At 40.2% G+C, this 18045-nt stretch overlaps 2 protein-coding genes across 2 annotated transcripts in view; both read left to right on the top strand.

Moving 5' to 3' along the window:
- Positions 1-8469: 8469 nt before the first annotated feature.
- Positions 8470-9528, top strand: cysltr2b (cysteinyl leukotriene receptor 2b). Its single transcript, XM_030777999.1, has one exon. It carries the CDS (start codon positions 8470-8472, stop codon positions 9526-9528), a length of 1059 nt encoding a protein of 352 aa, XP_030633859.1.
- A 2748-nt stretch (positions 9529-12276) lies between these two features.
- fndc3a (fibronectin type III domain containing 3A) overlaps positions 12277-18045 on the top strand; it is a 43959-nt gene continuing 38190 nt past the window's right edge. Inside the window, exons 1-2 of the mRNA XM_030777398.1 lie at positions 12277-12662; positions 17402-17552. Of these exons, the coding sequence (XP_030633258.1) occupies positions 17442-17552 (111 nt within the window). The 5' untranslated portion in view covers positions 12277-12662; positions 17402-17441. The remainder of the gene's footprint in view (positions 12663-17401; positions 17553-18045) is intronic.

The raw sequence follows: 18045 nt of genomic DNA, 5'->3' as shown, positions 1-18045 counted from the left end.
CTTAAAACTTCTCCTCTGGACAATGAAAGATGTGGTAGGTGCCCCAGGATCGCTGAGTCTGAATGATTTCCATTTTGTTTTTTACTGGCTGGCTCAGAAAGTCTGGGGATTAAAGACATCCAATCTCTGATGAGTCATTTTTTTATGAGGGGTGGAAGTAACAAATATTAACTGATAAAAATGAAGGTGATGAAAATGCGTGTGAATTGAAAAATAGAGCGGTAAAATGAAAAGTAGAGTGATAACTTATCAAGTGATTTGATTAATTTAAAGCCAATTTTATTAAAAACAGTCGTAATATGAAAACGGGGCCAGAATTCAATATTTTCATTCATCATTTACAACACAAAATTGCCATTTATCATTTAAGGAAAGGAGCTTCAAGGGCAGAAGTAACAGAAATCATTGATAAAAAATGGAGGTGATAAAAATGCATGTGAATTGGAAAAATAGAGGGGTTAAATGTATGTGAACTGAAAAATAAAGTGATGAATTGTCAATTGATTTGATAAACTTGATTGACATTTTATATGAAACAGTGTTGCTCTGATAATCAACTCGACTGACATTTATTGATCGAGTCTTTGGCTTTCAACTTGCAGGGAGCTGAGGAAATTGTGCCTCTGCTCAGAAGCTGAAATTAAGGAGGCAAGTTCTTCCCTCCTCGCAGACCTCACCCCTTCTGCCACATATTCGCCTCTTCTGGTGGGCTCAAACAAAGCTTCATCCATAATATCTCCTACTCCCAGGCACCACGACCATGGCTCGATCAGTTCGTCAGTGGGTGTGGTCTTTGATTGACATTTTGGGCGGAAGTGGCAAGAATTGCTCGTTGTAAACCATAAGCGGAAGCAACAAAAATTGCTTGTTATAATAAATGTCAGTTGAGTTGATTATCAGTGCAGCACTGTTTCAGACAAAATGTCAATTAGGTTTATCAAATCAGCTGAGAATTTATCACTCTATTTTTCAGTTCACATCCATTTTTACCCCTCTATTTCTCAACTCACATGCATTTTCATCACCTCCATTAATATCAGTTAATTTTTGTTACTTCCACCCTTGAGGCTACTTTCCTTAAATGATAAATGGCAATTTGTGTTGTGAATGATGAATGATGAATGAAAATGATGAAACATGGCTCTGTTTTCATCATATCATGACTGTTTTAATCAAATCGGCTTTAAAGTTAATCAAATCACTTGATAATTTATCACAGTATGTTTACAGCTCTATTTTTCAATTCATATGCATTTTCATTGCCTTCATTTTTAGCAATTAATTTGTGTTACTTTTATTATTATTTCTTTTATTTATTTATTATTATTATTATTATTACTTCCACCCCTCATAAATTACATCTTCCTCTCACTTGCTGTAAACAAAGAATGTTATACCAGTTACTGGTATTTCCCCCGCCCCCCCCCCTTTTTTTTTGGAAATTGTACAGTGTGATACTCACAAAGATGCCCCATTGGGCATGCTCCCAGACTGGAATATGCCTGTTTCTTAATGGAATTAAATAAATGAATGTGAACTAGACATTATTTTCATAGCTAATTGGACAAGCCAAGAAGTACACTCTGAAAGCACAGACCTCCACCAAGGCCAGTACTCCACTTTTCTATGATATTCAAATCTGCAACTGCAGCCACTATATATGTCTGGATATATTTCCAAAACTATAAGGACAAAAAAGTCAGAATGTATGACTGTGAAAGCTAATTTATTGTAAGAAACGATTAGCAATTATGCGCGTGTTATTCTAGCCCACAGAAACCTTTAAATAGGCTTATTTTGGCATTATCGACCAGGAAAAAAAACAGTGAGGATAATTTAGACATTGCTCATTTCTAACATGCCTGCTGTATTTGCTTCTACAGTGATGTTTGAGGTGGCTGTTATGTTTTGTTGTATGTGGCTGCAGCATACTATTCACTGTAATCATGATGGGTTCACGCGTGCGGGTCCAATTCAGTGTGTTTTTGCCCTATATCCCAATGTTAGCGAAAGTGGAAAATAATACGTGGATCCAGCCCGCGACTCTTGCCCACACCAAAATTTGATGGGTTCTTCCTTGGCCCACGCTACACCCCTCCACCAAGTTTCATGAAAATCAGCCGGTAGCCTTTCACACAGCAAAACACCTCGAGAATTTCATCCTGTGAAATGTCACTCTGGGCACATGGTCGCGAAAACAGCAAGCGAGTCACCTCCCTCAAAAGTTCGAGTGCTTAAATGAAGGTCTGCAGTGGTCTATTTGCTCCCACCAGAGCCGTTGAGAGTTTTTTCTACCACTCTGGCCCCGACCAAGTTCATGTAACATGTAAAGAACAACCTGTGTTGATGTAGAGACAAATGGTTGCCCATACATCTTTTAATCATGTTTTCATGCTACATGTAGCCTTTAGCCTCTGCCATTTTGGTCAGTTTTTTTTTGTTACTCCCGCCTCTCTTGAAAATGTCACCTACCAAACATATCACATGCTGAACTGATTGGTTCTCGTGTGGTTCTCATTTGCATAAAGTTGAGAATTCGCCATCTCAACTTCGCTTGCCTTGGCGTTCGTCCAATCACAGCGAATTTCACCCCCATTTAACCTGAGAGCGAAGCAAAATTCGCTGCACTGGAAGTGTACTGTAGTCCTTCTAACAAACAGACAGACTGACAGACAGACAGACAAACCAACCAACAAACAAACCGCCGAAACATAACCTCCTTGGCGAAGGTAATATGAGTCATCATGCAATTCACAGGTTCATTAGAGCTGCATGTTTACGAATGGCAGGAAACTAGGGTCAAAAATAAATGAGAGGTCAAAGGGAGATAAATGAGAGGTCAAAGGGAGAAGTTGAAGTGATTTGCAAAGGTCAATGGGAGAATTACAGTGACTTGGAGAGGTTGAAGGAGGAAGTCTGAGTGGGTTGAATCTATTTATTTAGCTGGTTCCCTCAAAGACAGAGGAGGCTTAGGCAGTTTGTTGTTAGTGTCAGGGTATCCGGCAGTAGCTAGGGGCAACATATGTCATCTGTAAAACAACCTGCATAACCACACATCCATATCCCAGTACTAACTTAACCACCTGGGGGGTATTCCATAAAGCGGGTTTAGTGAAAACTCAGAGTTAGTTAACTCAGAGTAAGTAGTAAACCTCTTAATAGTGGAGCCCTATAGCTTCATTCTCCTAGCAAAACAAAGCTATAGGGCTTTAGAAGAATGCTTTAGAAATGCTTTAGAAGAAAACATCATCAGGACATTCATGTAATACCATTAAAGTGGTGTGTGACCAGAAGAAGAACTTTCCTCGGATGTTACTGAAGTGCTGGCTGCTAGGGTCACAGCTCTGATTCTCACGAGAACTCTTCTTCCCCTTTGCCCTGATATTTCAGTTGTGATTATTTATGTGGTGCTGTTATGTGTTTTCTTCAAAGCAGAGTTGCCATGGCAAGACTGATAACAGCGAGCTGCATTTTGTTTATCTTGTGCACCAAAGTGGATTGCCCAAGCTCGGACAAGATCGTGCTAGACTAACTAAAGCACCATCTGACTTAACTCTGCCTGTGGCAGTCAAGCAAGCAAGCTGAAGATTTTTTTTTTTAGTTAACTTTGCTTTTATTAAAAAATAGGGGGCCTTCATTGGAATACCCTCTGTTTGATCCGTCGTTATTTCTTTAGTTCCTCTTCCTTACGCAAGAGTTTGTTTAGACTTGCTGATTGTGTGGTACTAAGTGTGACACAGTTATGAAGTCTTGATTTACAAGGCTTGTCTTGGTGCTTCTGCACCTCATTAGTCAAATGTAGTTAGCTAAACAGCTTGGATAGCTATTCAAATGTGGATGGCTTAACTTGAGAACTTCATGTTTTACACTGATACAGTCTCAAATATCTAGATGTCAGTGTAACACTGACAGTTTAGCTCTTGTTGAGACTCAATGAGGATGTACATTTGTCTATATAAAAGTGGACTTCTTTCAGGCCAGTGCACTGAGTGCTTACTGTAGCCTTTTAATTTTCTCAGTTACAAGGGTGGGGCGTACGGTGGCACAGTGGGTAGCGCTGTCACCTCACAGCAAGGTCCAAGGTTCGATTCCCGGGCGGCCAGGGTACTTTCTGTGTGGAGTTTGCATGTTCCCCCCATGTCTGCGTGGGTTTCCTCTGGGAGCTCCAGTTTCCTCCCACATTGCAAAGACATGCGAATTGAAGATACATGCGAATTGCCCCTGTGTGTGAATGTTTTTGTCTGTGTGTCTGCCCCATCCAATGAATGCTGAGCTAGGCTCCAGCACCCCCGCGACCTTCATTAAGTGGCTTAGATAATGAGCGCGTGAGTGAGAATTACAAGGGTTCAGTGTTTACAATGTAACATGGTCTTGAGTGTCCATACAAATCATCCAGATCTATGGAGTGATATACATTTGCTTCATGTGTTTAGATTAAGCTGAACATTTCATGAAAAAGCTAATGTAAGTAAGTAGGGGTGTAACAGTACACAGAAGTAACAGTTCAGTTCACACCACGGTTTGGACATCACGGATAGGTATGAGTTCGGTACAACGGGGGAAAAGTGACAAAAGCCCCCAAATGCATAAGGCTAGGTTTCTTTCATTTATTTTGAACAGACTGTGGCCTAGTGTAAGTTACAGTTTGTTCCATAGAGTGTCATGTACTCCTCCCTGAGGTAGTTGGTACAGCTTGTAGTGGATTAAAGGTGCCATTGAATGGAAATCACCATTTTCCTTGCCCTTTTGAATTCACTGAGATGAATGTGCTATGGAAACACTGTCAAATTGTGAGAATGTGCATTCTCCTCCTACAGCCGTACAATCTATGTCACAGGTGTCAAAATCCAGTCCTGGAGGGCCATGGTCCTGCTGTTTGGCTGAAGAGTGTCCAGACCTGTTTTCAAGGTGAAAATCAACAGATAACTAAGAGGTGAAAACAAAAATCAGCAGGACCCCGGCCCTCCAGGACCGGATTTTGACACCCCTGATCTATGTGAAGAAAACAAGCCTTTCTACAGCCCGTTTTGAATTCTGTGTGTTTGTGACATCATAACTGCACATGGCTGCCTACAGCAGCGTGCAGCCAATCGTAGGCTATTGACAGCCAGCATTGCTATCCATTATTCATTACGAAATGTGGTTTACTTCTTACTACAATGTACCAGTAAATAAGGGGGCAAGGTTCTTGAAAACTTATGTCGTCATATGTTTGCACCACAATCAGATCCCAAATCTTAGAGAGAGGAGGGCAAACCAACTATGAGGGAGTGAAATGAAAGATCGCGTTTGTGGAATATGGTTCCGCATCACGTTCGTCTGTCTTCGCACATAGGCTACCGCATATTCTCCTTAAGCCTGCATGCGCCGAACTGTAACGTCCATACCGTGACAGTTCGGGACGAATACATTTACCGTTACACCACTATGAGTAAGTAGCCTGTCTGCCAAGTTTTGAATCAGTTCTGCTATTCAATTCATTGTGTTTTGCTGCCAAAATAAAGAAAAAAAATCAACAAAGTGTCTTCACAGGTTCACAGGTGATAAAGCACATTTGTTCTCCTATAATCATGATGGAACTATTTCACTGAAGTACAAAACAAATTGCATTATACTCCACACATCTTTCCAAGGAATGCCATTTACAAGGCCTACTCACTTCAGATTCAAAGTTAATAGGACATCATAAGGCGTATCCACTTGCTTTCTTGGCTGGATTGTTATGTGGAAAATAATCTCCAAATGTACGTAGGCTACATCAATCATCCTGCACCACTCTCTAATGGGTTTAACATTAATATCAACAATATCACTCTAAACTCCACAAATCCTGCATATATATGGTCACTAGTTGAGATTTTGTTTACAGCAAAGATTTCTGGAGAAAACATACCAATCAAATTTTCAGCTCACTGAAAACCTCTGTTCAAGAGACAGGAGATGTGGTCTGTGGAACAGGCTGAGGCGTGTGAAATCAAATTCCTTATAAAGGCAAGGGGCTTAGTTTACTTTGAAGCTGACTCATGTTCTCACTGTACACCATGCAATACAGGACGAATAGCAACACATAACTGAAACCTGGAGACTCAAACTTCCATTTACAGGCTTTGCTCTGTCAAAGATTACACAAACACTGCACGATAGTACTAATATTGAATAGAAACACTCAACCTCAAATGTAAGGCATTTGCTTACGCAAACACATACGTCACTTTTATTACACTGCAGCATTGAATGTCCTTCACCAGTGCTAAGGTAATATTCTAATTAACAATTAGCTTCTGTCAGTCATTTGTTTCGGAAAGACATCTAGCACTAGAGGTATTAAGTCCTCTTAGGGGGTTATTTTAGTTGTATCTTAACAAACTTAAAAAAAGAAACATTTTTTTTAGAAAAGGAAGAAGACACACAGTGTCTCTCAGACTATAAGAATGTTTATAATACAACAGTATATATAAAAAAGTAAGCATGCAGAATTTAAAAAAAAAAAAAAAAAAAAAAAAAAAAAGATATGTTTTTGTTGCACTCAGAACAGGGTAAACAACCGTCAACTGGTTCAGCTTAAGTCATTTTTTTAATTTGTTCCGTGGTTTATTCCATTAATGGAATGAAGTTGTTACAGTGAAAGAGCTGTGATAGTGTGTGGGTTGACTCCAGACTCCTGAGGTGGAGCCTACCCTGCATGCCCTTACATTTTTTCTCAAGGATCGTGCCTTCTGCTTTGTTTTGTCTCCTCAAGGAAGCAGTGTTTTAATTATCATAGGCTTTACTTTGGGGAGGACTGCAACCTCAACAGAGTGTTTACGGTCTTATTCACCAGAGAAGGTATGTACAGGTTTGTTTTTAAGGATATGCACGCGTTGAAAGTGTAAGCTTGTAATCTGTTACATCTGCATCGACATTTTGGAACATTCATGTTTCAAATTTCCCAGTAACTTTTTACTCTAATTATTTCTTTTTTTACTATTCAGCACTCTATAGCATTGCTCCAACGCTACATCAAAGATCTGTAACAAACTGACAAAGTCTGTCCTCATTAAATGGTTTGTTATTCATTGGCTACTCCAAGTTGATGATAGACTTAAATTTGAATTCCTCGTCCCATTTGAACTGCAGGTGCTTTCTTTTAGTCTGACCGTACGGTCTCTCTTTCTGTAAACCATGTCTATATACAACGTCGTTTTGATAAGAGGTTACAGGTGGCAAAGAGAGCTTCAATTTGGCGTCAGACTTACTTACACTCCCAGACTGCCGGTAACTAATCCACATTATCTTGTGATAAACATCGCAACACAATGCACGATGGGCATATAATTGTTCCTGTGAAACTCTACAGAGATTTAAAGTACGGACAAATGTTACGAGGATGGCTACTGGATTATTTGGATCATATTAGGGCCACCGAGAGAGGAAAAATCGCTCTTGTATTTCGAGATATAACTGGAAATTGCGCTTTTATTCTTTAATCTTGAAATTAATTTCGTAAGTAAACACAAAATTCAGAGATGAAAGTCCAAATTTCGAGAATAAAAGCAAAATTCTGAGTTAAATCTCGAAGCACAATCGTGATTTTTTTTCTCTGCAGGTAACCCTAATTTTCTTACTGTTCCACATTTGAAGAATATATGTGATTTATCCAATTTCTTGTCTGACGAATGAGTCTAAAATATAACAAGTTAAGTGTCTCTCTTATTTAAACGTATGTACATTAATCGTGTAGTTTATTGGCAATGTCTAAATTACGCGTAGAGATAACGCTTCAACCCACGTGAGTCAAAGAGGGGTCCAAAAATCATCATGGACTGCCCTCAGTATTTTTAGCCAAAGCAGAAAGCTGAATGAATACCTAAATGAAAAAAAAACCCTTTGGCATTTTGTAACACACTTTAGTTACAAAGTCATTGATACAATTAATCGTGAAATGTCATAAGTAATCCCGAAAGTCACAATAAACTTAAAGCTCTTGTAATAAAAAGTGCCAAAGTATTCTTTAGTATTTCCTCTGAAGTTTAAAAAAAAACCCAAATCTGGTCTGTGTGATGACGCTGTGGCCCTGGTAAACCAGCATTTAAAATAATATTTCAGCGTCACACTGAAAAGGACAAATGTTTAGATAGTGATAAAAATCTTGGAAACTTTTAGGTAAAGCATGCTAGATATGAAGCAATGAGTCATTTCAATGTCTGGAATTTAAGTTTTGAAAGACATTTTCTATGCATCAGCATCATACCATGATAAATATCATAGCATGATACTGCCTTTGAACTAAGGGGACAATTAAAAACTGCTCAACTTGTATTGCAGACCATTTTTGCCAATTAAATCAGATACCTACATAAGTGTCAAAGAAATGGATTAATTTCCAGTGGTTAGATGACTAATCAACTTTTTTTTTTATTTGTCTGACCAATGTATGTTTGAGCAATAATGTATTCTATCTCCTTACAGTATTTTTATAAAGGACCAATGATGACCCACAACTGTACAGAAAATGTCATGTGCAACTGCTCTATCAGAGATTTTAAACACACCGTCTATCCAGCTGCCTACCTGCTCATGTTCTTCCTGGGGCTGGTGGGAAACCTTGTGTCCTTGTGTTTTTTCATTGGGGTGTGGAACACAAAGAAGGCATTCGGCTCAGTCAATATTTTCATGCTAAACCTCCTGGTGTCAGACCTGATGCTGGAATGCTCGTTACCATTCAGGGCAGCCTATTATCTCATGGATTCAACGTGGGCTTTTGGGGACCTCACCTGTCGAGTGATGTCCTACGTCTTCTACATCAACATGTATGGAAGTGTTTACTTTCTCATGACGCTCAGCATAGCTCGGTTTGTGGCCATCATTAAACCGTACTGGTATAGGCAGATGAGGAACAATCGTGGTGCTTGGCTCGTATGTATCCTCATTTGGTTATTTGTGGCACTATCCTCCATTCCACTGCTCAGAGCGGGCATAGTCACAGATGAAAATGGCCATGTTAGATGCTTAGAACTGGATGTTGATATGGTGGATACCATAATCACCATGAATTATGGTGCCCTTTGCTTTGGCTTTGTCATACCCTTTGCGGTCATCTCCGTCTGTTACATATTCGTGGTTCATAACTTGCTGAAGTTGAGAAAAGCAAAAGAAGCAAAGAAATGTCAGTACAACAAATCATGCTCTCTCGTCATCATTGTGCTCCTTATTTTCCTGGTCTGCTTCATGCCATATCACACTGTACGTACCCTCTTTCTGAAGGCAGAGAGGGATGTCAATATGAACGGTTATGGGAACTCCTGTGAGAATATTTCCTGGTGGCGCAAAGCAGCTGTTATCTCTCACTGCCTAGCTGTGGGTAACAGCTGTTTGGATCCTCCCCTTTACTTTTTTGCCGGAGAGAATTTTTGGACGTTTTGGCAGGACATGAGAAAAAGGACCATACAACGCAACGGGCAGAGGAACACATTTAGACAAGGGGCACAGATCGGCAAGCTTACAGAAAAACACGAGCTGCGACCCAAAGTGCCAAATATTCCTATCTAAGATCTTTGCAAAGTGAGCCAAGCCTGGACATGCATAGCGGGAATTGGATGTCTTCAGAGAGAGGCAGAAGCCCAGGAGAAACTTGAGATGCACAAGGCATTGTCACTGGCATAAAGGAACGTCACTATGCTTCACGGATGTCCGAAAAAACGCATCCAATGTAGACGATCGCGGTTAGAATCACAATGACATTATGGGATTTTGTCCTAAACATGACTGCTAATAATAAAATGAGTAGCAACTTCACAACTTATATATCACAAAAAACAAAACAAAACAAAAAAAACCCCACAAGATTCAGGAGATGTGATGTTTTTCAAATATATGTCATGATGCTATTGCTTGGGAAATACTTTTGCAAATACTTTTGAAAATTTCAACCTACTGAACATAGAAACTAATTTAGGTTTTCTGACTTTTGTGAAAATACTTAAGAAAGACTGTGGATCAAATAAATTTGAAATGTGAATTGTTCATAATCATAGTCATTACCTGGACTTTGCTCTGTAGTGAGGCTGATCTCATGGTTTGAATTACGGGGGGGGGGGGGGTTGACCCCCTTAATTAAGACTTGGACCCCCCCAAAAGAGGTAAAAAAACAACAATTTGGGGGGTCGAAACATTTATATATCCTATGCTATATAGCCCTGGAGAAAAAGTTGACCCTCAAAATTGTCATTGTATAATTTGCACTCTGACTGATCATATTTTACATTTCTTACATGTGTTGTGCACAGTTCATGTATCTTTATTAAGGAATAATTAACATAGATGTGATGAAGAGAAATTAAATATAGCCCAAAGCAAGGTCATGTTTCAAAGGATTTTTGGAAAGGTTCTTAGTCCATTATTAAGAGTTAAACATTGGATTACATCAGAAATATGACATAAATGTTGCAGGAGGAAACACATTCATGATGGCAACGTCACAAACCACACAAGCTAAACTGAACTGATAAAACAACTAACATACATTTCCCTTAGGTAAAAGAACTGTTAATACGGTGTCAGCATCAAAGTTACTGACTTTCACTCCAAACTATAATTTAATTCATTGAAGAGTCACAAAGGGATAAGTGACCAATTTGTTAGTAAAACAGTTCCTTAGTAAGCAAAAGTCAGAGAGAAAAAATGTTAACACACTCAGACTTTTGCGAAGTAATGTAATCAACCATACATAGAGGCCATAACAGCAGAATAGCAGAAGGTAGCTCTCTCTCTGAAGAGCCCTTGGGTGTTGTCATGGATGAGGGGTGTATCCCTGGTAAGTTTGTCAAATTTGTACATAGGTGGAAAGACAATTTTTCATTTATGGTTACCTGTGGTATTTATGGGGTATTAGATCATGTCTATTTTACACAAACCTTAAGAATAACATACATCTGTTCAGCCTTTAGGTAATTTCTAATGTCTCAAACTTGGATAAGACTGGTTAATAATCAACTATGACAAGATAAAATGTTATGAAAATTCACAGTAATAAATTTACCCCAAGTCCTAAATAACCATTAAAATGTCTACTAATACTTTCTGGTGTCTGTTTTAACCTTAGGACGTTTGCTCACCCACTATCTTCTATTCACAACGTCGTTTGTATAAGATCGTGAGAAACAAGCATTTATGATCCAGTGTCAGGTTTGTAGTATTTATGATCATGTTGAGACAAGTTCGCAGCCTATGAGTTGGTCTCGATTTGTACCTATAGGCCTACTGTATATTGAGACAGCATCATACATCACGGGGAAAACAAAAACGTGGTGAAACAGAACTGCGCGATCAGCTTACTTATGCATACCTTTAGAAATATTTGCAAAGAGTTGACAATTCATCGGTGGACAAGCCTATTGAGAGCCCCGAGCTTCAAGCATACAAATGTTTCACTATAACTCCTTTTATTGATAATAAAAGAAATTCGTGAGCCATATACCCAATATACAGTAGTTACAAAGACAAAGAGCCCCCGCCGGAGCTGTTTTCAACTCTGATGTGCGCCTTTACTGCCACTCTGGCCGCTTGTTCGTCAGCCAGTGTGTTCCAAAAGTTGAAACTGCAATGCAAAGCAAACTTTACCAGTCATGACCGACTATGCTCGCGAGTCCAGCCAATGACGCCATACTTCAATTCCGTAGGCAATAGCGCTATCTGTTGGTTAATGAATGAAGTACCAAGGATGTAAAATTTATCTCTGACCAGAATCTTAAACGACGCATTCTCCAGCAAATACTTGAATCAAGTTTTAGTCATCAGTGTTAAATGGCCTTTTTCAGACTGGGTCGCTATCAGTTTGTCTTTTCTGATGTTTCCTGCTTCATTTTCTTAAGCATCCCTCTTTCTCCTTTACTTTATTATTTCATCCACATGACAGCATAACAGCATTTTTTACTATATTTGTACTACAAATATGTTGCAGGATAAACTACAATTGTAGTAATCGCCTACAACGTTTTCACCCTTATGAAAAAGCGGATATAATCGATGTGCTTGTTGGCACGCCGTTCAGTTGCCTGGCAATCCAGCCACTTCTTATAATGAACCAATAAAATACTTCCAGGCAAATCTCAAGATAGTGACTGTTACTCCGTGTTGCTCATTTTAAACGAAATCTATGAGAATTACATGACTAAGGAGCTAGATTCATGGATGGATCCGATTACAGAGCCGAACTAGAGTAGAAGGTTGATAGCTTTGATACGCATGCGCAAGATTTGTGTACATTCTTCTACGGAAAAAACGATGGCGGTTTTCCAGATGGTTAAAGAGCTCAGCTCGAGTACGGATGGAGGTTGATTGATAAAAGTAGCCTACCAACTCTTGCCGGAAGCATATATTTCCCGGGAAGGACGTAGTCTCCTTTAGTCTTCGACAAATATTTAACAAAGCATGAACATCTCAGAGATGTCACACATTGGAAGTCCTGCATTATAGTCGAGTAGCTCACTACGTTGTCCAGCTGGTCAGGCAAGTTAGCAACTGTAATTGATTGGGAGTGCTCAGCTAACAAGCCGCGTAGCTTGTAGCCTTAAGAATCTTTGACTGGTTTGCTGTGTTTTCAGACAAGGTGTAACAGGTTGCTTGTTAGGCTACCTTACATTCATAAGACACGTTTTGCTGGAAAAGAAGGAGACACAACTGTGGTGAGTAGTTCAAATATATCCTCCGATCACGACTGATTTTCGCATGCAACGTTTTGACACTTTCTCAAAAAGTTGCCATGGTCATTAAATGTACATGATCTATCGTTAACACATCGTTATTGTTACGTGCAAACCAGTTACTTGGACTTGCTCGCAAGTATTTCCATCTCGTCTGTCTCTGTGGTGTCTTTCAGTTGAGCTTATGTCAGCAATTAGTTAGCTAGCTAGCAATCTCCGAAGAAGCAACAAGCCAAGGGCCCAGTTTGTACACGTTATCGTCTACTGGCCGTATGTTTTTTTCTGTCATTCGACGTTCGACATTCTACGGTTATTACTTCCTGCTTTTATTCCCTTACCTCTTCTGGTAGTTAAGAACAGATAGTCTAACGAAATGGATGATTTGTCTTTAAAATCCACCCTAACTGGTAGAAATCCTTGGTAGCTTGCTAGGAAAGCTATTTTGCCTTCACGGCTGCTAACCTGCTAAAGTTAGCTGATTTCGCAGAGACAGGGGTTTGATTTACTGAGGAATATAGCTTTGAAAATAAAGTTCCTGCTTAGATAGTAACAGACAGGGTTTGTTTATTCAAGCAACGGTGCGACTACCACTGCTGCTCGTCACTAGGCAGTTTCTTTATTTTTTGTGTAACTTTGATCTAGCTCGCTAGTTTCGGAGAATTGCAGTGTTGTTTGCACGTCTTGTTTGTTGTAAAAGCAATTTATTGTTTTGACATGGTTTCTTTAGTGAGTAAACACTGACCCGTGTAACAGCACACGATCACAAGCACTGGTCAGTTAAGATTACCACGATCCTACATGTACTGCAGGACACGTTTCCAGTAAATATGCCAACGTTGCATGATTTTCTGACATTATTGTAGATTATGAGAGTAGAGATAGTGATCTTTTTTTAATCGCTGAAATCGTCAGTAGGAAATTTATAAAAGTGTATAATTAGTTATCACTGGTTATTTTGAGAAACTAAAGCAATGGCTTTGAAAATGTCTCCTTTGTGTTTCCAACATCAGGCCTGCTTCTTACAAGGTGCAGTCAGTCAGTGGAAGTATCAAGACCAGATAACATTCTGTTTCATGTCTGAGTGTGGATCCCCGGCCTAGCAAGCCCTCGCGAGGCTGTGACAGATGAAGCTTTATACTCTCATCTTGCAGATAACTTGGTATCCGTTAGAACTAACGCAAATTTGGATTACAGTTTTGGTTGTGTTGTCATAACTACTGGCGTTACGCTATATCTGACATAACATGTTCTTTCAGATGCAAAGCATTTATATGGGTGCTCTGGAATACTATTACTGAATCTGTTACAGCCATTCGTGGTTGACATTTTTCAGAAGACCTTTTTTGAGCTGATAAGAAAATCACTGGATAATGCCTTGGGTCGTCAGGTGGCAGATAACTAAAGTAGGCCTATAGCAATTCAAGGCATTCCCATCTGCTTAGCCTGGAGGATGGTTAAATCGTGGTTTTGAAGCAAGTAGCCCAGTCATTAGATATACATGATTACTTTGTTGTTGTTTTTTTGTTTCAAAGAGTTTTTCTTCGTTTCAAAGAATTTTAGTTTCAAAGAGTTGTTCCCATTAACCAGGTGCACGCAGCCTAATAGTTACTGAAATTACCACTAAGTGCTCTAGAAGGCAGTCCCGCCGAAACCGAAAACCCAGAAACCGATGAGTGCTGAGCGTCATGGTTTCAGTTTATAAATGAAAATATTTTTGACTACTGGCTAAATGTAATTATTTAAAATATCAAGAGATCAGGTCACTGTTACAATATAAAACTTTCCTTGAAATGCTCTGGAAAGTGTTTGCCCTGTTTGGCCAATGAGAGATGGACACGAGTTGGCTAAACTGATTTCTAGTGTTCTCAGCCATTTGTGATGTTTTTTTTAAAAAAAAATTTGAAGTCGCTCAAATGTTGGTGACTCACGTCTGATTCTCGTGTCCTCACAAGAAGCTTCTTTTTTTTTTCAGCTGAGTTTTAATAGAAAACCAGATGTTCAGCTATCATGGTGCTCTCAATATCTCACCAAAGTCTAGGACTGGCCTTTATTTCATACTCAGCATTCTCTTTCTCATTCTCTCTCTCTCTCTCTCTCTCTCTCTCTCTCTCTCACTCTGGCTCTGAAGCTAGAAAACAAGAGTTCAGCCCTACATTCTGTTGAAACTGGGAAGGAAGTTGTGTGTGTATCAGAGGTGATGGGGATCATATATCTATGAAGATAAGCCACCTAAGGTTCAGCTGAGACAATTTAAATGTGATGCAAGAGATACTCTTTGGTGACTGTTTTTCATTTTATTTTTTTTTCTGTAACTTTTCTATAAATTCACGGTATAATTATTGGAAATCTACAGAAGGGTTTCCCTTTCAAAATTAAACTCTAAATTATAAAAAAGCAGACAGTCCTTTACAGTGGACATTTTTACATTCTTAAGAACTGACTTGGTTAACCATTTAACTATTTCTTTGTCACCCAACAAATTACATTTTTTTGGGAGGTGGGAGTAGGAACATTAGTGTGTTTTTGTTTTACACTTTTAGTCTGGTGAAAAGACTATCAAATGCTGGACAGTCAGGCTAAATGACATGGATACTTAAACTAATTCTAGATAGGTCCTGATATATAGCACCACTCCTTAATATTAAATGTAGAATAGTTTGCTTCAAATATACCTCCATCTCTGTAGCATGATTCATGTCTCTCTATGGACTGTCCACAGTCAGTCTAACCATTCGTGGCCTCATTATCAGGTGTGTATTTGAGTGGGAGTTGTGGGGGAAAGGGCACTACCAGGTCAACGCGAGAACACTTGTGTTTGAGCTTAAGCAGATGGACGATGGTGCTCATGTCCCCACTCAAAATAATTGCGGCTGACTCAGAGTGGTGCATCAGTGGCTGGATGACACAACAAGGGTCTGTTGTCTTCCCTCTAGCTGGTCCTAATAAGACATCTTCACGTCGGGACTCTGGCCTCTTAAGAGATCTGATTTGTGCTCTGAGTTGCCGCTCACCGCTGCTTGCGTCATCACGGGTCTGAGACTGGGAGGGTACTGTGGAAAGACTGCTCAAGTGTAACACATGGAGACTGTGTGCTGTACTAGCCAGGATATATCACCTCTTCATTTTCCCATAGTCCCACCCCACTCCCTCATTGTGGCCCCTGCTCTTAGCTGAGGGACTACTCTAATCTCATCTGGAAACTGTGACATAGAAACTCAAGTTTGAAACATGCGTGAAGGTTGCACTGAAAGGTTTCTGGTTTCCATTTCTGAAGTAATGTTGGTCAACAGTCTAACTCTTGTTTCTCAACACTTTACCCCCAAGGGTCTTTCACTGAATCTGAAAGTCACAGATGATAAGCGTCGTTGGACTCGCAATACAAATCCCTTGTATCGCTAGTAGAAAAGAGAAGATAAATGAACAGTATTCACTTACACTGAGGTTCTTAACTACCCCAGTTCCCCTGATCTGTCAAAAGGGGGGGGTGTGGGTTGGGGTTGGGGTGGGAGGTGGTAGGAAATCTCGTGCAGGATTCGTCTGAATCTTTAAAGCCTGCGTTAGCTGAAGGGTAGTTAGTTAAGTCTTAGTGGGATTCCACCCCATGGATCATCACCCTCTTCCCTGACTTTGTGTTTGAGCTTAAGCAGGAGACTGGCTTGCAGATTAAGCTGATCACCCGTAGCCCTGGCTGCGCATGCGGCACACGCGCTAATTAGCCTCAAGGACACATGTGCCATTTCCTCCTTATTGGCTGTGACTCACTCCAAGGCCTGCAAAGACAGAGAGAAACCAGTAGCGCTTTGTTTAAAAGACCTCGGCTCTTTAGCAGCGGTCGCTCAGAGGAGTTCATACGATTATTCGCTCGCATTTTGTTTTGAAGCAGTGTGAGGTCAGGGAGACGTGGCATGGATTTGAATTCTAACATTTTATTTCATCTCAGTGTGAGGTAGCCAGACAGTTCAAACAGTGCATGAATGAAATGAATCAAGCTAAAAATAAATCTCTATTAGGCAGAAATCTTTAGAAAGACCGGGGGGGGGGGGGGGGGGGGGGGAGAAGGTTCAGAACTTAAGAACTGGTCCAGAACTACCCTGTGGTCGAGTTCTCACTTTTGTTCTTTCCACTGACCATGGGCCGGCTGAATGCACTGGATAATTTGTCCTCGCTATTGGAAGCAGCCACGAGGACAGATGTTAGCCTTCAGTAGAAATAGTTTCCTTATGTGCCTTTCACGGTGTGAATACAAAGAAGCCTTAATTCTTAAGAACTGTGAGTGATTTTTAAAAAAAAAAAGAAGAATTCAAAAGAAGTAAAGTTTCGGTCTAAACCACAAAAGATGTAGAAGACCCAAGGCTTGGATACTGTAGGTGTGAGGTTAACAGACGAAATGACGTCATTACTCAGTGAGTCAAGGACCAAATAATTCAGAGACAGAAAAAGAGAAAAACAAATCTAAAAATGGCTTTCTTTTACTATTGTTATTTTTTCTCTCGACGTTATATTCTAGACAGTATGTTTATGAATACACACCCATGTAAGGAAAATACTCGACATTGAAGTGAATTACATTAAGGAGAACACTGAGTTTAGCTGCTGCACAGAACAGTAACTGTGATTGGAGCAGTTAAAGTTGTTGAGGATTGTATTTTAGATGTCTTGTTGGTATGTGTACTCTGATGATGAATAACTGAAAGCTGTCATTTTGACCTGTGCCTTCGCAGGAGCTCAGAGTGCCTCCCCCGCAGCGTGAATGAGGGAGCCATGGCAGACCGCACCCCCCCACTGGAGTCTGGCCAGCTGCTCAGTCCCGAGCTCCCTCTTCTCACCTCCCCCCCGCCCCCAGCAATGGTCAATGGAGAGGGCCCCCAGCAGGTAGGTACCCTCCTCGGAAGCCTCTGCGGAGGGCAGGATCTGTGCTGTTCACCTGGGCTTTTAATCTAGGCTATATGGAATTTTATCACGTTCCAAGCATTCAGCTGAGATTTTTTTCCTTTCCATATTTGAGAAATTCTGAACATTTGGTTGGTTGTGGCGCAAGACTGAAATATGTGTTTCAGTTCAGAAGCAAGTATCTGAGAACATAGTAATAGAAGTACGTTAGCTTCAGACTCTCTTAGAATTGTCCCCCAGTGCCTCAAAGATGTTCCTGACCCAGGATGTATCGGGTCGAATGCCTTACGTGCTTGACTTGGCCAAAGCAACTATAGCAAAAACCTTGACAGTAACCCATTTCCACATATGGCTCTCGCACACGCTGCAGGGAGCCCACTCTGATTTTATTCCACCCTTTTCCTCAGACACTCCTTAATTCACCTCGAGTGTGAAAACGGAATCTAAGTGACATCTTATAGCGATATCCCACCAG

The sequence above is a fragment of the Chanos chanos genome, chromosome 6 (genome assembly GCF_902362185.1).
Source record: "Chanos chanos chromosome 6, fChaCha1.1, whole genome shotgun sequence".
NCBI classification, from domain to species: domain Eukaryota; kingdom Metazoa; phylum Chordata; class Actinopteri; order Gonorynchiformes; family Chanidae; genus Chanos; species Chanos chanos.
This window is presented reverse-complemented; position numbering and strand designations above follow the sequence as displayed.

Bases quoted from the DNA above. Each gene is read 5' to 3' on its own strand.
- cysltr2b (XM_030777999.1), top strand. From the start codon at position 8,470: ATGACCCACAACTGTACAGAAAATGTCATGTGCAACTGCTCTATCAGA.